The following is a 21,651-nucleotide window of genomic DNA, read 5'->3' as shown; positions in this document are numbered from 1 at the left end:
TAAGACACTTGAGTCAGGTTTTGCAGAAATATGCACGAATTCATGGTAAAACTACATATTCTAAACTAGTAGAGAGACTTTCCTATTTTCTATCAATGAATATTCTTAAGGAAACGTCTGATTTTAGTTTAAGACTTTTTTTGGTCTGACAGTTAACATAATTAAGCAACCAAAAAACAAACTAAAAGTATTGTTTGAAATGAACTTCAGTTTAAAAGCAGCAGTATCGGTCCATATTATTAAACCAGTTTGTCAAAGCAGTTGTTTCAGTCATTGAGCTGTAAGAAACTGTCCACCTTTAAAGGAGAACAAATGAGTGGAGCAGCAGCTCTGTATCCTTAAAAATACTATGTTGGTCAAACCCACATGTGTGTGTTTCATGGTATTGTGTTTGTCTTCCCTCTGGACAGCTCCCAGCTGGGGTTGAGGAAACTCTCGGCCTCCTCCTCCTCGTTAGTGTTTACTCTTGTATCAGTTGCTATAAAGAACAGAACATTCCCTCTGTACAGATTTTAAACAAGCAGTTAAGTTTGCAGTGTGTTACAATCAGGGATGAGATAGAGCTGTGACAAAGCTTCTGGCAAAGGAGCTTTTCATACCAACTGGCAGTTTACTCTGCTTTGGATACTGGCATATGACTTCAAATGATTGTGCTAGACTTAGCATATGCATGGTGTATACAGTGTATTTAAGCAGCAGTTAACAAAGTAAAATGACTATTCAAGCTATTTCTTTTACCAAAATAAACCATGTAGGTTATAATATTTTAATGTAAGTCCATTTTGAAATTTTCAATTTTGTTAAATTATATTTTATATAGATATATTTATAAAGATCTTGAGTTAGTGTTCTTCCTGATGTGTACATTTGCGGACAGTCAATAGAAGTTTAAATTGTTGAAATTTTGCAGTGATCCTCAAAGTCATGAGGTGGAAGGACTTGCATTACCTGGTTTGTGAAAGCCCTCTTCCTGTGTAAAGAAAATGAACTCCAAATTCCAAACACAGAATTTGGCCTGTTTGTTACCTCAGTGTGCTTGATGTATTGGTTGTGTGTTTGTTTGTTAGCTGATAGATTCATACTAGAAATGGAACAATAGCATGAGAGCATTCCCCCCTGTGAGGGCTGGAACAATGAGAGGATGTACCGTACACACACATGCGCTTGCTTTCCTGTAAAGCTGCACGCAGGAGGTGTTTACGAGGTGTGCGGTGGAGAACGTTTGTCCATCTTGGCACTCATTATAAAGTCTGTGGTAGAATCACATTTTGGCAGGTTTGTATGGAAAAAGTGGGACATACTTGCAGGAAAGTAGGAGAGCGTATTGTCTTGTGACTGAACCTGTCCTTATCAAGAGCCCATGAACAGCACCAGGCTGTTCAGAGTTAAGCATAGTGGCCAAACTGTGTTGGTACAACTTTCACATTCATCACTTGATGCACATTAGCCCTAACAGAGGCATTATAAAATAAAACTACGTAATTATTTTCAAATGTTGGGCCACTTTTTTTCCACAATACATACTGGGTGGGAAGATTTACATTGTTAAAAAAAATAAAATCTACTTGTCAGTGCTTCTTGGTGCCCAAACTGCATTTTTAAATGATTTTGAAGTTAATTCATAATTTCTGGGCTGATATTTTTAGTTTTGTTGCAATTTTTCGTTTGTATAATTTGACAGCGTTACAATTAGGATTTAGCTTCATGGCATCCGTTTGTAATGCCAGGATTTATAGCAATGAGGAGTGCATGCATTCCTCAATGTCTGCTTGTTATTTCAAACAAGATGCCAGTGCATCATGTTTCTAGATATCAGATAAGCAACAGTGACATAACTAAGAACTGTGGTTCTGTTGTGCAATCCTCATAGGTGTGGAAGTTGATGTCTTTTTCTCTTAGCTGAAGCCAAACAAATGTCATTATATAAATATGATTGTGTGGAAGACATGTAAGCATACAAACACAGCTTCCACAACACAACAGAGTAAAAACTAGTGGGAGTTACTTGTTTAGATGTTTTTTTTTAATTGGCTGGAAGATCCAGACAGCTGGGTGTAGAACATCATCACCTCCCCGGTGGAGTCCAGGTCACTCCTCGTAGTGCCCTGTTGCTCTAGTTGTTGTGCATCCTCTAGCGGAAAATGGGACTCTCTCTGGGAGTCTGTGTCCTTAATTGAACAAAAAGAGTCCAGTGGTTCTAAAACTGGCTTCTAAGTTCTAACCTTGGAAATGGGGGAGAGGAGCAGTCACCCTGTTTCTCACACCTGCTCTACAACCTGCTGCTGCACAAAAACCATTCGCTGCAAAAAATAGAGAACAGTTCTGTTTAATAAATCTTCTGAATTGACCCTCTCAGTAAAATTTCCAGTGATTCATAAACACAAACACACCCTGCTACTGGTTGACTTGAATAGTGATGTGTGGATCTGTCCAAAACATTTAGAGCTTAAAATAATCTTATGTGGAACAAAAGGACCGCACACAAGTAAACAAAGTATAACTAAACATACAACAGAGTCCTATGGTGCACTTTCTTGGCTTTTTTTTTTTTTTAAAGATATAGCACTATCAAAGCCCTGTAAGTTTAATTGATGATCCACAGTGTCTTCAATGTGACTGGAGTTTATACAAATGTTGCGCTACTTGTTTCTGCACATTGAAGTTCACCTCTCTCCTCCAAGTCTTTATCTTTTGCACCACAGCTGATGAAACAGTTAATAAATACGACCTGCAAATGGTGAGAGCTATTAACCTGAGCATAACCCCTGCCTCTTTTTACAAGATGTGGCTTCATGCAGACACAATCTTTGCCACGTTGCCAGGTCTGATGAATGGCAGCAATTAGGAGTCTTTTTAATCCACTCCACAGTTTTATGACCAACTTTATAGACATGCTGTGATTCTGTGCACCGTCTGAACCGGTGATGTTTTCTGTCTTTGTTTTAAACTGTATTTCCTTACATCTACATTGAAAGCGGAATAAAGTCTGACAGTTATCAAGACAGGTCCTCAGTCTTCTGTCAACATTGTTTCAAGTATTTTGTTTACTCAATGTAGTCTGCAAAAAAAAGAGAATTTCTCAGTTTATCTTTAAGTGTTGGAAGTGGAAAAATCGTCTCACATTCAGCACAGTAGTGTTTCTACAAATATTTCTGAAATATTTTTCTCATTTCTGGTCCAAGGGTTGTACAAACTTTAAAGATGTGTTAAGATGGTAAAGAAAGCATGCAAATCGTCTGATAGCATGCCAGCTCTTTGCTGTACAGTAAGCCTCCTACCCACTTCATAGGAAAACCACACATACAGTCCACACACACACAGGAGCTGTGGGCAGTGTGTGTGTATTGACACTGACATTGCTGCATTTGTCCTCTGCTTTTTTTTTTTATCTGTGTTTCTGCTCTTTGTTGGTACTGCATAAAGAAAGGATTTGGTTTCAAGAAAGTATTTTTACATAAAACAAGTGTCTCCAGATTCCTGGGGGGAGATTTGTTTTTTCAGCAGTAAATGTTGCAAGAATACAGCAAAGAAAGTCGATTTTTTTTTTTGCAATAAAACAGAACATAAAAACACCTTTTAATGCTCTTTAGATGTCTTGAAATGCTTCAGTTTGACATATTGGTGAACTTGTAACATCAGCTAAAAGAGGCCTTGTGTCCAGGAAATGGCAGTTTTGCAATTCAACCTGTTTCTGTTCAGTATCAACACTCTTGTACATATAAACAAGTGAGGTTTAAAGTTGTAATGGTGCTGGACTCCCCCCAAGTCCAGACCTTCAGTCAGTGTTTCTCTCTCAACCAGTAAGAACTTGTCAGGATCGGACAACATGACAGATGTTTTTCTGAGATGGTTGCTCCATCAGATTAGGTGCTTTAAATGTCTCAGCTTTGCTTGGCTAAGAGGAATGTCAGACATAATTTGCTGTTAATCACAATCTGCACAACTAAGGTGATGAAGTAAGAAGGACCAGAGAAAGACTTGTGGGAACAAGCATAATGCTGTGCAAATGTTTTAGCCACTTCAGATTTTTACCTTCTTATCTGTTACAAAACACCAGTAGCACATCAGGCCTTCACATACTGCTAGAGTCCTAAATAATTATCCTACACACAAGTAATTCCTTTCTGTACCTAAAACATTTGCACAGTGTTGTATATCACAATAGTCTGAAACATTACAAAAAATGATGTTGACACTGCCAAGTACAGAAAGAAAGAGGAAATATTGTGCCGTTATTTTTGTGTGATGCTCATTCTGTTCTCGGTGTTTCACCTCTGCCATTTTTTGTTAGATATATTGTAATCGAATTACACCAAAATATTTTTTCCTGAAGAGCATGTGTTTTCTTTCACCCACATAATGATGATATAATATGTTATTATTATGACAAATTATGTTGTAGTTGTCGTAGGTGTGATTCTAAAATAGTAACTTATAATGAGAGTGTAGTTGTTTTTTTTTGTTTGTTTTTTTTTTCAATTAATGGATCTTCAGTTGAGCATTGAGTCCAGAAATATGAAGTAGCTCCAGAGCCAGTTTGTAGGCCCCTTGTAGAAGCGTTATCTGCATTTACATCAGCTTCCTTTGTTAAAATCTGGCATGAGTTTGAAAGCTTGAGCTCTTGTCTGCTTACAAACTTGGCTGCATGGCAGATATGTGTTGTACTTTCCTCATACCAATGTATACCATTCTTATGGCTTTCACTTCAGTCCATGTGGACAAAGAGAGACTTTAGAGCTTGAAAACAAGTTTTTGCGCATCAATCAATAGAGCATTTTTGTTGCTAGCAAGCGCTTTTTAGCCTCTTTTGCAATTATAAATAGTTTTTATTTTGTCTTGTATGTTTTATCGAGGTATGTGTGCAGCTTATACTGTTTGTAAAAAGAATTTAAAATTGTAATTTTGAATAGTAGTTATGAGCATAATTTGTCAGTTCACTTACATTAAAGTTAATGTCTCTGTCTATTTTTTTCCTTTCCCTCCCTCATTCTGCAGGGTGCTGGTCAGGAGAAACTGGGCATCTACATCAAGTCTGTTGTCAAAGGTGGAGCAGCTGACATGGTTAGTATGAATACTAAAACTGGAACCATAACAGAAGATGATGAGTGACAACATCGACAGCGGCTCATTGTGTGATATGTGCATTTGTGTTTACACAGGACGGACGTTTGGCAGCAGGTGACCAGTTGTTGAGTGTTGATGGGCGCAGTCTGGTCGGCCTATCGCAAGAGAGGTAAAAACAGACTATTATTTTTTCCTTAATTTTAGCATTTACTGAAAAATCCCTGTTATACCAACTAAATGCAAATTAGAAATGGGAAATTCCCAGCTGACACATAATTTGCTGACACAAATTACAATTCTACTTTAATGACATCCAGTGATTCACTCCAAAGAAACAGCAGGAAGGAAATGTAGGTGCACATAGTGTTTCTGTTTTTTATGCATTTGACCACCTACCGCACTGTGTTGACGTGTTTAAGGTCATGGGATGATAAATTTGACTTTAAATGTATTTTGAAAGTTGAAAACATTTTTAAAGTAAATTATCATGTTGGTATGAGCTGATAACCACAGTTTGGAAGTTGAAGACATCTTGAGGTCTTTTTACTGAGGTTGTCGCATCCCATTTGTCCTCGTAAAGAGACAGTATTTCCAGCACGTCTGGAACACACAGTTCTAGCAGAAAAAGGGTGTGTGTGTTTTGGAAACGGCAGCAAAGCACTCAGTCGCTAACGCCCCTCCCAGATTAATCCAGTTATTCCTCTCCCTCAGCATGTACAGGCATGATGTGATGTCAAGTGTTGTTGCTTACTGTGTGTCAGCCAAACTGGGCTTACAAATAATTAGTTTTATTGCTTTAGCATGCAGTTAACATGTGGGCATGGTTTATTATAGCAGGCCATTTGTGTTAACTAAAAATCTGATCATTTTCCTGTGAATTTCTCAACTTCCTGCTCATGGTATGGCCCTCTCCTGCTCCTACAGGTCACTACCAGCAAATTAAGGTTCAAAGTGATTTGTAGCCTTTAGGGCTGTTGGATGTGTGTTGAAAAAGCTAAACCCTGTGATATTCCCAAATGTGGATTTAGAGCCTGTTCTTTGCTCAGCATTAAGGAGATGATGTTAGATTCACATAGTTATATCTAATCATACACCCGGCTCATTGCTTTGTGTGATCTGCCCTTCAACTCTTTGTAGGATTTGGTTAAAGCCATCTACACACAGGCACGTGTGACTGTCACAGAAAATAACATGCCTACTGTGTGTGTTTGTGTGACACAGCAGGGCTGTAATCAAATTAGAGTGAGTCTCTGGCAATGACAAATATAATCCCTGCCTTCTTTGTTTGTGTTGCTGCCTCCTCGTGTGCCAATAGACTGAAACTTAATTTGTGTTTTCTTTAAATGACTAACAGTAGTTACTGCAATGCTGATGAAAAATTAATTCCTTTTTAACAAATTTGATAGTTAATTACTTTGGTCACTTTTCAAGCTAAATGAGAAACATCAGTGTTCAGGTTTATCTTTAGTGTCATCTACATGGTAAACAAAAGGATTATATTGTGTCCTCAGGACCACAGTTTGGATTGTAAACAGACAACATGTAGTGCAAAGAAAAATATACAGTTTGTATGCAACATATAGTGTGACTACACATAACTGTGCTTTAATTGGACAGTACAGCATATAAAATTCACCTGACATTGAGTCTGCAAAATTGGCATATATTTAGCTATACATTTCTAGGTTGTGCAGCAGAGGCTTATTTATTAAGTACACAAACCAGAGTATGTGGTTTTATACATATGGCTCTAGTATTAATGAGGTAAAGTGCATATTATGCACCCTGAGCAGCAACAAGTAGATAAAAAGTGTATATGTAAACAAAACTCTTTTGGATAACGATTGAGGCAGATGACTGTTATAAAGTTCAACAGGGCAACATGGGGTAAAGGAGCCTGGCAGTATGGCAGAAGAAGCTATAGCACCCTTTGCTGCTTTTCTCTGTTTTATATGATTTGTATTAACTCTGGGTTTTGGATGAAACAATCGGGAAGGGAAATTGTGATGACAATGAGCTACTGTTTTCTAGCTTTTTTTCCAGTTGCAGCACCAATCTGTTGCATGACCTTTAAAGTAATGCTTAAGTTTGATAAATGGCTTAAGTGTTCTACTTTAAGTAAATGGCTATCTTCTGTTTTGAAGACAAATGTCAAGCCTGGAGATTTTCTTAAAATTCCTCTCACATTCTCATAGATATGATAACTTTGTTATGTTTCAGGTTTATGTGTGTGGTGTTGGGGAGTTTCCTTTAGCTACAAATTGTTCGGGGGAGAAAGAGAAACCCTGGGCACTCTTTGCAGAGCAGCTTATCCAGTCATACAATGGATGATTTTAATTTTTTTTACATTTTTCTCATATTGTGTAATATCTTGAAGACCTCCTCTACAGTGCTTGACATTTTGGATAAGATTTCTAACAGAACTACCACACCTGTCAGTGTATCTTAAATTGGATTTAAAAGATGGGATGTGATACTTCAGCACAGTATTATTGTATTGGATGGATGGCAGTGAAACAAGGACGTTTAGATGAATTCATTCAAATCACTGTTAAGATAGAACTCGATAAAGCTTGTTGCAGTTAAACAGGAGTTTAAATATTAATGTTATCACATCAGAGATTAGTTTTAAGTGTGTCAGATCTGGTAAAGTTGCAAGTTTGTTATTCATGCTCTCTCTCTCCTCCCGCTCTCTCTGTGTTCAGGGCGGCAGAGCTGATGACGAGGACGGGCTCAGTTGTGACTCTGGAAGTTGCCAAGCAGGGAGCCATTTATCACGGACTGGCAACCCTCCTCAACCAGCCGAGCCCCATGATGCCAAGAGGTGAGCACACACTAACAGCGTAAATGGACTTGTAAATTAGCTGCATGCTGTGAGGGCAAGTTTTTTAAATTATTAACTCTGTTTTTTATTTATTTATGTATTTTTTATTCCTCAAACTTATCATGTACGTTTGTATGTTTTTCTTCATGATTTTTACCAACATTGTGTCTTAATGGTCATTCCTAGTGATTAGACAGTGATGATTAATCAAATATTCAATGAACACAAACAGAATCAGCAACAGTTTTGATTAGTGAGCATTTGTTTAATAATTTTTTTATGCAAACATGTCAATCACACACAGGTTGCAGCTTAACCAGTGTGAAGTCTTCTGATTTTCTCAGTTTTAGACCATTATGAATTGAATACTTTTTTTTTTCGACTATTAGTTGGACAGAAATCAGTTTAAATACATCAATTTGGGCTCTAAGTAACTGCCATAGGCAGACAATTTCTCTGTTTTAGGGTATGCAATAAAACACAAACAATGGATTGATAAAATAACTGGCAGGTTTACTGACAATCTAACTTCTAATACAGAACATTAAAACGATCAAGAACAATGAAATCCATTTACAAAGTTCACACAGACATAAATTTGGCTCTCTCAACCTGCAGATTGTCACCATTCATGAATGGTCTATTGTTAGTTCCACTATTAGCTAATGCCAGTAATTTGATGTTGTGGATGATGGAAGAGAAGCAGACTTGTCCAGACAGTGTGTCCTTGTTGTCTTCTCTGTAGCACAGTAAAAATCCAGCTTGCAGACTGAAGGATATAATGAGTGCTTGTGGCCAGAGCCAGCCATGTGTCTGTGTGTCTGTGCATGAAAAGCTGCACACACATGCATGGCATGGAGTTTACAGGGTTGTCTGGCTGTGTGCTGGTCTTTGTCTGCAGGAATGTGACCCCTGATTCATTAAGGAAGCCTTTTGGCCGGGCCAGTCTGCGGTCCAGGATGACGATAAAGGGGTGTTTCTCCCAAATTCCCTCGACCGCAGTGTTTTGCAATGCTGACAGAAAAGTTTAACCAACAGACAGTGAAGGACGTTCTTTGGTATAAAGAAGCTGGACAAGTTAAACATGAGTGTAGATTCTTACTGACTGATGGTTGGACTGAACTCCGTAACAATTTGGTAAACACACCTCCAAAGAGGTCAAATAGTTTATGCCCAAACAAATGTACTGATCAAACAAACAGCAGTATTATTTAATGTCAGCCACTGAGAAAACCGTGAAAATATTACTAAACGCAGGCAATCTGCAGCCACGGACCGCTTTTTTCTAAACCGCTCCTTTTCTTCTCTTCTACTTTGAAATTTACACTCAGCGTCAGACCGAGGCCGTGAAAAGAACGGGAAAATGCGACCAAAGAGCGAAGGCTTCGAGTTATACAACAGCTCGGTGCAGAACGGCTCTCCTGAGAGCCCACAGTCTGGCTGGGACTCTTACCCCGAACCAAAGAAGATGAGTGGCGAAGACCGACTACTGAAGAACCGAGCTGACCACCGCTCCAGCCCCAACGTAGCCAGTAAGCCCTCCTATTTACTCTGATTTCATATGCTGTATCTAATATTTCCCCACATTTATTGTAAGTGTCACCAATGTAATGCACTTGGTATCTGCTGATATCTGTTTTTTGTTTTAAAACTGGATCCAGTTCATATGAACAGTTTGGTTTTGTACAGACAGTGATTTGAAAAATGTAAGCAGTCCTGCATGTTAGGTAAGCCCAAAAGCCCAAGATGAAGTCTTTAAATGTCTTGTTTTGTCACCCCTCAAGGATATTCAGTTTTCTGTCATAGAAATGGAAAGATGCCGCACAATGCTATCATTTAAGACACTGGATTTGTTAAAGTTACTCCAATTCTTATTAAAATAATCGATGATTATTTAGTAGTTGACAGCTATTGTTTGTTCATTGCAGCTCTGATGTCGTTGTCATTGTCAAGAGCTCTGTTGAGCCAAATTTATGGGTGCAATCAGTACACTGAATGCAGAACTCGAATGTATTTACTGGCCATGCATATCCCTTGAGTAGATTTTTTTAATCAGTTGGTCTGGATTGTGTGCTTTATCCTGTTTGTCTTCAATCTGAGGTAAACATCTATAAATTGTCTTTGATTCCAGTTGGAGTGAACAGATCTCTATATGTAGTTTTGCTATTTCTGCTCCTTGCTTTTTGCCACTTACAATTAATAGAGTTTTTAATTCATTAGCATCTTGACAGTAAGTCAACCCAGTTCTTATGTTATATGCCTTGTAGTTGAAGAGAGGAATGTTCTTTTTCTTCCCACATTTCCACCTCATACAGACAATCAAGAGGATACAAAAAATCCTCATGTAAATTTAAACAGTCTTGATTAAATTCAATAAAATGTATCCTCTCAGTCATCTGTGGGAAACAAGACTTGGCATAGGGAGTAATGAAAACAGGAAAAAAAATAAAGCTACCCTGATGTTATTCTTCACTCACTCCACCCTGATATACAAACACAGTACCACTGCACTGAATGTCTGTCTGGGGAAAAAGCATTTGGAAATGTGGTTAAAAGCACTTCATAGCAAGTATTATTGATTCATTTGTTCACCTAATTAATGGCTTAATACAGAATATTGTTTTATTTGTGTGTAAAACTCAAACAACTGTCTCTTTTTCCCCTGCACCAGATCAAGGCCAGAGTCCTGCAAGCAAATCGGTGTATCCTGGAGGACCTGGCACTAAGATCACTTCAGTCTCCACTGGGAACCTGTGTGCAGACGTAAGTAGCTGCAAGACTGAAGCTGGTTGCATCCTTATGTGGAATGTTGCAGCAAAACAGATGACTGGAGAGTAACACCAACACTCGAGGACACTCAGTATCTAGAGCAGAGATGGGAAATGATTTGTCATATTGCATATAAACCTTTTCTGTTTAACAAACATGTATCAAATATTTTTTCACATTTTCGGTTTTTGTTCCGCAGGATGAGCCTTCCCCTCCCCGTCCAGAGGCCTACCCCATCCCCACCCAGACCTACCCCAGGGAGTACTTCACCATCCCCGCATCCAAGAGCCAGGATCGAGTAGTGGGTCCAGGACAGGGGCCTGCACAGCACTGGCAGGGCATGGAGGACAGAGAACGCCTCCCTGTGGTTGATAACATCCACAACAACAGCATGCAGGTAAGAGCAGCATGAAACACTTAACATTTCTCAAACCAGACCCTCCCCACTTCCATTCAGTCTCCCATTTTGCTTGTAGTCACACTTAACTGAATGAAAGGCTGCTTAAAGGTGGGAGGTACAAATACAGCAGGAAGCTTTGCGATGATCTTCTCTCTCTCCGACAGAGATATATAGATAGATAACATAATTACACCCAAGTTTCTTTGCCTTGTTTTTTTATGTAAACAACACTTTACAATCAAATCTATTGTAAATTAGACTACACTATAGTATGCTTAATATAATAATAACTACAGTGTAGAGTTTAAGTTTTTGACATCTCTGGAATTAAATACCCATCTTAGTTGGGATAGCTTACAAGTAAATGCACAGCTAGTCACAAAAAAACTTACATTTGTACGTTTTCTATGAGAAAGACATTAAGGTGTTGCACATTGTCAGTTGGTCAGCATCGATGGAGACTCGTTTGTTGAATTTTCTTATTACTAACTTCCACTCCCCGTTAGTTGATTTGGGATGGCATGAAATACTAAAGCAACTTCTTAAGTGACATCTAAAATACAATGACATTCTCAATGTTAGGCAGTCAGGAGGTTGTCTGGGTCAGTCAGAGAGGATCAGGATATTTTAAAAATGTAATATCTAAAAACTGCCCTCATATAAAGGAATGCACAGCTTTATTTTCATTTATTTGTTGGTAAAGTCAGTAGATCTTTTTTGTTTTTTATTCAGAAAATCTGCAAAAATCTGTTTCTCTCTTAACAAGCTAGGTGTTGCAGATATTCTTCCTCTCTCTCCTTTTCTTTTTTTTTTTTTCTCTGTCCTTTTCTTACCACAAGCTCCTCTTATCTTATTTCTTCTTCTTTTGTGCATCTTTTGTTCCAGCACACGTTTGTGTTTGTGCGTCCTTCTCGTCTCCTGCTCTGCTCTCCTTCCATTTTGCCTCTTATTGCCTTTTTTCTCCTCTCCTATTTAATGCTATTATTTCTTCACAGCGGATTAACCACTCCCAGGAGGAGTTGTACCCTCCACCAGGAGCTCTAAGGCCGGATGACCGCATGCAGCCACACTACCAGCAGGACTACCAGCACCGGGATCTGGACTACCAACACAGAGACCTTGACTACCAGCGAGGTCCACCAGGAGGTAAGACGAAGGAAAAAGGAGAGAAGAAAGAGGATGACATAAAGTGGATTGCAGCACCTGATGGAGTATGAATAGCAGATTATACAACAGCTCATCAGCACTCAGAGGTTCCTCTAAAATGTGATCGAATATAATGGTATTGTTCATGATTATATAATATATTCAAATCACAATATTAAATTCAGAATGTCAGAGCAAAAAGTATGACATTTGACCTTAATCTGCAAAATTAGAACGCATCAGAAATCCTTTCCACTGTCCCATTTTCATCATTCATCAAGTAAAATTCAGTCTTTACTTCCCTCACAGTATTTTAGGAAGCTTTTATGGATTGAGTCACTCTAAATAAATTGGTAAATAGAAACCTTAAGTGTTGAACTGCAGTTGCCAGCTGGAATCATCAACATCCCTTCTATCTCTGTGAAATATGTAGTTTTGCCCTCTAAACAGCTGTTTTCCTTCATCGGGGATATGAGTCTGTAAATAGTATCTAAATATTAATGATAAATGATATCTGACTGAAGTAAACACGTTGTGTATGTCCAACATTGCCACAAATTCTTCTTCAGGGGAATGTGTTATCAGGTCAATGAAATCTGTATAAATACTGGATTTAAAGTTTGGTACTGCTGCCAGGAAAATATTTTATCATTTTGAACAGAGAGCAGGCATCTATGACATCACAAAATGCTTTTACAAATGATACAAACTGCTTGTAACAGGGAAAAAGATAACATTGTCTTGGTTAAGTGTTAAGCTTTGTGAAAGAAATAACGTGACTGAATTATGAAATAAGTGCTAAGGTTCCTGAGGATGGAGAGTGGAGTTTACTGACCTTTGACAGTCTCTGTGTATGTGTCTGGGTGACCACTGATTATTTCTGTGTGTTTACGGGTGCAGGAGGACCTGACCACTGGGCCCCACAGCCACAGGTTTCCTCTTCACTGGAGTCATCGACATCCAGCCAGGAGCACCTCAACTTCTCAGCCTCGTCCTCTTCTTCCAACAAGACCCAGAACCAGAAGACCGGCCCGGGCCGATGGAAGACGCCCAACACCCCTCACGCTGTGCTGCCACATTCGGCACAGGCGCCATCCCGCTCCGACCTGCCCCCTCCTCCACCCCCACCTCCAGCCCCTTACCCTGACGCCTATGACCCCTATGACTCTCAGCCTGAACTGCCGCTCCCACCACCTCCCACCGCTGTCACCCCCATAACCGCACAGCAGGCTGCTGACCGCAAGAAGCGAGAGGAGCAGCAGCGCTGGTATGAGAAGGAGAAAGCTCGGCTAGAGGAGGAGAGGTGGGATTTCCCCTGTGTTTTCATTTTATAAAAAAATGTTGTTGATGCAGCGTTACATACTTAGTGCTTCTCCTTGCTCAGAATGAGCCTTTGCAGACTGATCACCGCCTGTCTGCCTGTCTGTGATATCTTATTTGACAGATATCTGTGCATTTCCTTTTATTTCTGACCATTTGCTAACAAATGTCTGTTATGAGTTTGACTGTACTGTTTTAGACTTTACGATAACAGACAATCAGTGAATATATAGAGAATAAAAGGCTTTAAATCACATGATACAGAATAAACTGTTTCCTAAACATGGTGTCCTAAAGAAAGCTGCAGATAATATAGATCATCATGTACTACACATTTAAACATTTTTTGTACATTTTTGGCCAGACATTATTATTTTTAAGTGGGGAAAAAGATTGTGTTCAGCAAGATCATAAAGAACACGTAACATAAGGAGCCGAGAAGTCACGACTCCGTACATTCCTGTTTTCTACCTGCATTATTGTAATCTTTGAGCAAAATAAAATTGGAAATGCTTCTATGTTTAGACTGCTGTAGTAAAAGTCAGAATGGTTTGATTGTTATGGTACAAATGACTGTTTGACACTGCAGTCAGCTTTTTATGCATGTGTTTTCTATTTAAACTTGACCATAACTCATAGGTAATAACATAAAACTGACTGTGTAATATTGATCATGAATTTCCAGGGAGAGGAAGAGGAGGGAGCAGGAGAGGAAGTTGGGTCAGATCCGGGCCAACCCTGTCATGCCCGTCCAACCTCACAACAACGGAGGAGCCATGCCTCCTCCTCACCACCAGCCCCCTATGGCCTCTGTAGCCCCTCCCCAGCCCTACCTCCCCCCACAGCCCCAGCCACCCCCATCCAGACCAGAGAAGCTGGCCAGCCTCCCGCGGTCAGCTGTACCTCCCCCAGCCAGTGCCTCCCACCCTGCCGGTAACACATTCAAGCCAAAACCTTTCTTATATTTAATGTTTCGTGTTACAAATGGTCTGTTGTAGATAGTTTAAATAATTATTTTAACTTCTTTTTCACTAATAAATGGAATATGATTGTAGGCATGGACACGGTCATCAGGGAACTGCTTCCGCAACAGCAGCCACGGACCATTGAGAGGCGAGACCTGCAGTACATCACCATCAGTAAAGAGGAGCTAACGTCCAGCGACAGTCTGTCTCCAGACCCCTGGAAGAGAGACGCCCGTGAGAAAGCCGAGAAGCAGCAGCAGCTTCACATCGTGGATCTGCTAGACAAGGAGATCCAGGAGTTGCAGGTAGGGGCAATTCAAAACTGTTTTTAAATGTTATTTTTGTTTGTTCTACTGAAGTAGAATGGACGCTACTGTGTCCACTTTATTTTATTTTCAAGTGCATGTCAGTTCATTTTTACTATCTGAATACTATCTTGATAACTAGTGATACATCGTAGCTTGCTAATATATGACCCTTAAAGAGTAAAAGATATAATATACTGTATATTGTCACATATATATACAGAAAATGACTTGTCTGACCTGACAGGCTGCACAATAATGATGTAATCAAGTGAAGACTTGTATTTAAAAAAAAAAAATTAAAACATACTTTAAATTACAAAATGCTGTGCCAATAATGTTTTAATAAATTACCAAGAAACATTTCTGATGTTGGCATTATCACAAAATTTAAACTCGTTTTGAACACTTAATGATAATGTCACTAACACTGAGACACACATTTATGAATATATGATTTGAAATATGTATTACAGCTTGTGGTTTCACATTTACACTGTTGATTGGATTGGATTCCACGTCCGGCTCTCAACATGCTTTGTTTCCCAGGCAAAGCCAGAGCGAACGGCAGAGGAGAGCGACCGCCTCAGGAAGCTGATGCTGGAGTGGCAGTTCCAGAAACGACTGCAAGAGTCCAAGCAGAGCGACGACGATGAGGAGGAAGAGGATGATGAAGATGTGGACACTATGATGATCATGCAGAGGCTGGAAGCCGAGAAGAGAGCCAGGGTGAGACGGGTGATGGTTGTTGGGAGAGGGAAATAGAAGGAAATAAAAGAGAAGAATTGATAATCTGAAGGAACGAGGGAAGACGCAAAAAGAGAGGGAATGGTGTCATGTGTAAAGGCTGCTTTGGCAGAAATAAAACTTTCTGACTTCTGTTTTTCAAGTGATATCACCCATCAGCTCACAGTTGAGAAACAGATCTGGAGCTTCGTACATGAGGAAGGGCGAGTCGCAGGAAATCAGGCTGATGGGGGGGGAAACAGAACAGCTTTTCAAATGCTAGAAGGGGAAATGGATTCCTCTGTGGCAGCGCTCCCACTATGAATGTCCTGCAATGTGCATCTGCAACATGCTTCTGTCATCGCTTTGCCATGCTGAGCTGCTTAAATCTGATTGGCTGGATGGGTGGGTTCAGGCAGGAAGGCAAGTAACAGTGCTGTTAAAGCTGCTTTCACATCAAATGGATGTGGCCGACTCTTTAGTTTGACTAAAGCGGCGCGTTTGCTCAAATGGATAAAAGGTTGTGTTTATCGGCTTTCCTACATGTGTGCTTCGTGATAAAGTTTATCGTTTAGAGCAAAGAGATTGATCAGCAAGATACGTCATCTTATGTCAGTACTAGTTTAATCTGACATGATTATTATTTTCCACTTTGATTGAAATATGAATTAGGAAGCTGAGTAACAAAGGACTTGTATTGTGAGGGCGGCTCTTATGATTGTTTAAGCCCCAATGTAGCACTAAAATGGCTGCCAAATGTTCAAAATATTTCAGGTGAATTCTTGGTCGCTTCTGAAAGTGGTTCAAATACTTTTTCCGATTTTCTCTGTGACAGTCTGTGGTGAGATCTGGCAGACTATGAGTGGATGTGACAGTGTCTGTAGGGGTTGCTGGTGGATTCAGCTGTGTATGGTGAACATGATGGTGGCTGCATGTCTGGAAAGTGGTGAATCTGTGAGGATGTGGCTGGATTATATTTCGGCTGATTGTGGTTGGATGGATATTGTGTTTATTCTGTAATCAAATACTTTAAAACTGATCTTAACTGGAATTCTATTATAATGTCTTAAACTCTTTCTGGCTGAAAGTGGGCATTTAATACAGTGTAAAGTAAACTGTTTGTAGCCTAAAATCAGATCTTTATCAAAGAGGATTTTGCGTTCTTTACTGAGGGCAAAACTCAGGGCAACTGGCTTAAGGCCCAGACACCACAAGGGCTGTGATTGAATACATGTATTGGTTTAATATTCAAATGGAAAGAAAATGTGAAATAAATTAAACCAATTATCAGACAGGCTGATTATTGGAATTCAGCATTATTATCGGTATTAATATTTTTAACCAGTTCTCAATAAAATAAATTTAAAAATGCACTGTTTTGCCTCTGATGGAGCCAATTTCTATCTGTTGCCATTCTTGTAATGTCCAGCCCACAGCATCTGAAATATGAATGGCAAAAAGGTCTCTCTTAATTAAACATGTAAACAAAGGCATTTCAACTAAGTCCTGTATTTGATTTGTGTCATTCTAAAGAATTTTCATTTGTAGCACAAATGTATATCAGTTCTTTATAATGTACTGGTTACCAATTTCCTTAATTTCTAATACGTTATATCAGTATTGCCTCTGAAAATACTGTATCTGTTGACCCCTCAATAAATAATACTGCTCTGACAAACATGGAAAACAAAATGTAGAAAAAAGTAAATAATACGGTTAAACAAATTTTTTAAATATGGCAAAATGGTGCAACCGGAGTGACTCAAAAACTCAAAACAATTGGCTCATAATGATTTGTCAAAATGGAAATATTAGGGGTTTTTTTGGGTAACAGTCATTACATATCTACCATTTAAATCTTGTAAATAAAAACATAAAATGTTGAGTTCTGTTAAAGATGTAGTTTGGTGTTTGGGTTTGGTGGTAAAGGCGCTCTTAAACAGCCAATAATCAGCAGAGTGTAAAAAGCAATGTTTTTACTTTACTGTATGTCCTGCCCCTCCCTCTCGTATTTCTGTTTTACTCCTCAGTTTCTCCCTTCTCCTCTTTTTTCTAATTTAGTTTAATCTCCTCCTCACCTTCCTTTTCAGTATTTGGGTATTTTCCTCTCCCAACCTCCTCCCTATCTCCCTTCCCTCTCTCACTCTCTATTCTCTTCTTCTTCTTCTTCTTCAGCAGCAGACTGCTGTCCCAGCTATCTCTGTTCTAGACTTGGTATGTTCTTCCTGTTAATGACGAGTATCCTGTCCCTGCCCTTACATCACTTGCTGTTTTCTGTCTGGGCTGCCCACCTGCCCGTGTTTCCTATCTGTCTCTCCCCACCCATCTGGACTACTGTTGTTGTTTCATTGGGGGTCGGGGTTATAGACGGGACCGGGCCATGATTAGCTACAGAGCAGCCGGTCATGGAGAGGCCGTCCTGGGATGCTTGATGTTGTTTGGCTGGGGAAGCTGTCCATCTCTTTGTCCACTCAAAACAACTGCTGGGGGACAGCGAGTGAAGCTGCTGCTTACCAGTGTTTAACTGCTAGCGTTTCATTAAAGCCACAGAAAAACAAACTTATCCATGATTACAGAGTAGTAGAGCTCAGGTTGGTGTGATTCTTGACAGCAGTGGTGTTTTGAGTGCATATTGAGGTGGCGCCTGCATGGCTGAATGCATCACAGGGGGCGTCCAGGTCCAGACCAATGCATGACAGTCCTGCAAGCCCCCTGCACTGCCTGCGCAGGGCCGCATCATGATGTTGTGTTGTCCATAAAGCCATCTGTCCATCCATCCTTTGTCTGTGACCAGCTGAGCTTCTTTATGTCCTTTCTTTAAAGGGTCTATTCAACCAAATCACAAAAATGCACATTTCTTGGTTATTTCTTGTTATCTGTCCAATAAATTTGGTTTTATTTAACCAAGTTTTAGACATCCATTTTTGTCTTTGCTATGTAATACAGCAGAGTTGAATAAAAAAGAAAGACGTGATATAAATAGTAAAATAAAATAAATACTGAAAAAATGGGATAAATTAAATATAAATAGATTGATACAAATAAAAATTATACAATAAATTAAATGTTAGCTTCATAACATTTAAAATATATATATAAAGAAAAAAATCAATAAAATAAAAAATAACATGGTAAAATAAAATAGATTGAATACATGTAAAAAACAAAACAATAATAAAAAGATAAAGCTGCACAAAATAATGTACATAAAATGCACATATGTATGATAACACCAACAAGTTACCAAAATATGGATTGATGGAGAGAGATACCACAAGAGCTCAGGACCAAATGTGTTTTTTAGTCATTGGTTGAACTGACCCTTTAAGCACCGTCCAGCCCAGAGAATGGGTCTGTTTGATTTGTTTGTCACCAAACTCTACTTGGTTTGTGTTGGTTAGTTTATAGCTTACAGTTACTTCAGGTACGCTTGATTTATTCTCCTTCTCCTGCTTAGTGGGATCTTTAATGTTTTGTACGCATATTGTGAAACAAAATCAAGTACACCTTAAGTAGCCTAAAGGGGGCTATTGTTGTTTTTGTTCTGGTTGCTGTTGTTGTTGCATGTTGGTGTCTGCATGTTCAGCAGTGTGTGTCTGTGAGTCTGTGCTGTGTGTTTGCGGTGCACACTGTTCCTCCCCTCAGGAGCAGTCCTGTGAAACAAATCCAATCTACCTCACGGTGTACACACCATATTATAATGCACATTAGTGTCCTAGCAGTTAAACAGAACCAATAGAAATGTTTCCAGATTGTTTATGTATAAATGACATGATGTGCTAATTATGTACTTGTTTGCATGTGTGCCTTTTGCCATGTTGTGTGTGTGTGGGTGTGTATGAGCAGTTGCAGGATGAAGAGCGACGGCGTAAGCAGCAGCTGGAGGAGATTCGTAAGCGGGAGGCAGAGGAGCGAGCAAAGCAAGAGGAGGAGAGGAGGTGGAGGGAGGAGGAGAGAGCAAAACGAGAGGCCGAGGAGAAGGTCGGTTTGTCTGTCCGTGAAAATGTTGGAGTTTACAGCTGATGAAAATGAATAATTGTAGGAAATTTAGGATGTTTAGTTATGCTATTAGTAAGTCAGCCATTACATATCATAGGACAAGACAAGAAACTGCTGGGGTTAGACCGATATGCGCTTAATAAGTGTTTACCAGATAATGTCTGCACTTACCCACCTTTCACTGTCTTCAAAATACCTTTTATTAATTTGTTTCCTTTTTTTCAAGCTCGAAAAGGCCCTTTAGGTACATTTAAACCATCACAGATCACTACAAATCCCTACTTAGAAACATGCCACTAGCACCAAATCGAATTCATGTAATTTTCATTTCATATTCAAAGACTAAGGATAACTAGAATATTGAGTTTAAATGTGCTGGTTGGTAGATTGTGTCCATTTGTTTTAATATTTTGGACATCCTGGCTAGCTGTGTCCCCCTGACTCTGGTTTTTACACTAAGCTAACTGGCTGGAGATACATTTACATTACGAATGTCAGATATCAGCACTAATACAGCAAAGAGAGCAGGATAAGTGTCAGCCAAGGAATAAAGTATTGCCTTCTAACTGGGAAAGACCACAGGGCAGCATTTTGATCCTCCTGTATCTTCATCAGGCAATTGACTAAAATGACAAAAAGCACGGTTCATGTTTTTTTTTCAGTTTGTTGTCTATAATTACCTTTCTCCTTGCCATGTTGGCTATTTGCTCGCTTTTCAACCCAACAATCGAGTCAGTCTTCAAGAAAATGAGTAGGCATATTATGCAGATTATCTCAAACCATGACATTAAGCAAGTTTTTTTTTTAAACTGATAGAAAATGACTCCATTGGTGCATATTTCATTATTTACTTAGTAGGGTGATGAGCAATAGCAATTACACACTTCCTGCTTTATTTTGGAGTTTTTTCACAATAAATAAACAATTTCAATTCAGCATATCGGTCTAACCTTTGTATGTACAGTGGCTTTGGAAACCATTCAGACCTTTTGTCTTGGTGCACACTTAAGGATAAATTTATCAGATCCATTTTGTGGCAGTGCACTAAAGTTCTTCATACAGTCACCCATTGCCAAAGTAAAAGGTTTGAATGCTACTGTAAAGGACAGATTTCAGTTAATGAGTTTTCTGTTGTTGCTTTGTCATTATTGGTTATTTTGTGTAGAAGTAATTACCCAAAATCAACAACTTTACTCTGTTTCATACTGATCCACTGTTTGGTAATAAAGTGCACAACAAGTGAAGGGATACTTTCCAAAGCCTCTGTACGGTGTGCGACTTCCATTTGTGATATTTCCTTCCATTCTGCAGGCTTATTCAGTATAAGCTATTCAGTTTATTAGGACAGGAAATGTTCCTTTATTGTGTTATAAAGTATTTTAACTTTAAAACTGGCTTTATTTTTAAATGGCCAGTGGTTTGCTCAGGCGTTCACCCATCCACCTCAGTCGTATGTGTTAAATCAGACATGGTCAGTGTCTTATCTTTGTGTTGTGTCCACCGATTTCATCATGATTTCATTATTATGGCGCATTTGTCCTGTGAGCTGCAGACCACTGATCAAACCACTGGTTGTTTAAAAGCTCATACCATCATCTGAAGACAGAAATTGTATCTTACTGCTGCTCAGTACAAAGCCAGTCATTGCAGAGATTCAGCTAAAATAATCATTTAAATTGTTGTTAAAGTTAAAAATGTAGCAGAGACAAAACTAAGGGTTTTTCAGAAAGGGCATGGTTCATATTAAATGGTAGAGAGATTGTTTGGAGGTTGTTATGACTGTTAGTCTGATGCTTTTTCTATGTGATTATTATAAAAATGTCCAGTTGCATGTCCTCATTCTGTGCAGACCCCCCACCCTATGTGATGTGTTGCTGTGTCATGTTACGTGCTCCCACCCACCTAAAGCATGAGACTCCCATCATGTCGTTGTTGTTGGTTGTTGTCGGTGTGTGTCAGGAAGTTTCAGTTGTTTCAGTTTTTCAGGGAAGCAGTTATGATTTTGTCAGGTTTATATTTTACTTCCATTTTTTTGTTACCATTCCATCCAGCATTGCTTCAGAAACTATGTTTAGGGAATGCTACCCACCCTCCCAACTTTTCCCAAAAACCACATGCTTTACATTCACTTCA

At 39.2% G+C, this 21,651-nt stretch overlaps 1 protein-coding gene across 1 annotated transcript in view; it reads left to right on the top strand.

Annotated features, from left to right (window-relative positions):
* afdna (afadin, adherens junction formation factor a) overlaps positions 1-21,651 on the top strand; it is a 114,030-nt gene that overhangs the window by 80,227 nt on the left and 12,152 nt on the right. Inside the window, exons 23-35 of the mRNA XM_055016179.1 lie at positions 4,996-5,061; positions 5,160-5,233; positions 7,770-7,888; positions 9,220-9,420; positions 10,560-10,651; positions 10,857-11,054; positions 12,053-12,203; positions 13,104-13,506; positions 14,209-14,456; positions 14,579-14,793; positions 15,343-15,522; positions 17,698-17,733; positions 19,366-19,500. Of these exons, the coding sequence (XP_054872154.1) occupies positions 4,996-5,061; positions 5,160-5,233; positions 7,770-7,888; positions 9,220-9,420; positions 10,560-10,651; positions 10,857-11,054; positions 12,053-12,203; positions 13,104-13,506; positions 14,209-14,456; positions 14,579-14,793; positions 15,343-15,522; positions 17,698-17,733; positions 19,366-19,500 (2,118 nt within the window). The remainder of the gene's footprint in view (positions 1-4,995; positions 5,062-5,159; positions 5,234-7,769; positions 7,889-9,219; positions 9,421-10,559; positions 10,652-10,856; positions 11,055-12,052; positions 12,204-13,103; positions 13,507-14,208; positions 14,457-14,578; positions 14,794-15,342; positions 15,523-17,697; positions 17,734-19,365; positions 19,501-21,651) is intronic.

The sequence above is a fragment of the Amphiprion ocellaris genome, chromosome 12, assembly GCF_022539595.1.
Source record: "Amphiprion ocellaris isolate individual 3 ecotype Okinawa chromosome 12, ASM2253959v1, whole genome shotgun sequence".
Classification (NCBI taxonomy): domain Eukaryota; kingdom Metazoa; phylum Chordata; class Actinopteri; family Pomacentridae; genus Amphiprion; species Amphiprion ocellaris.
This window is presented reverse-complemented; position numbering and strand designations above follow the sequence as displayed.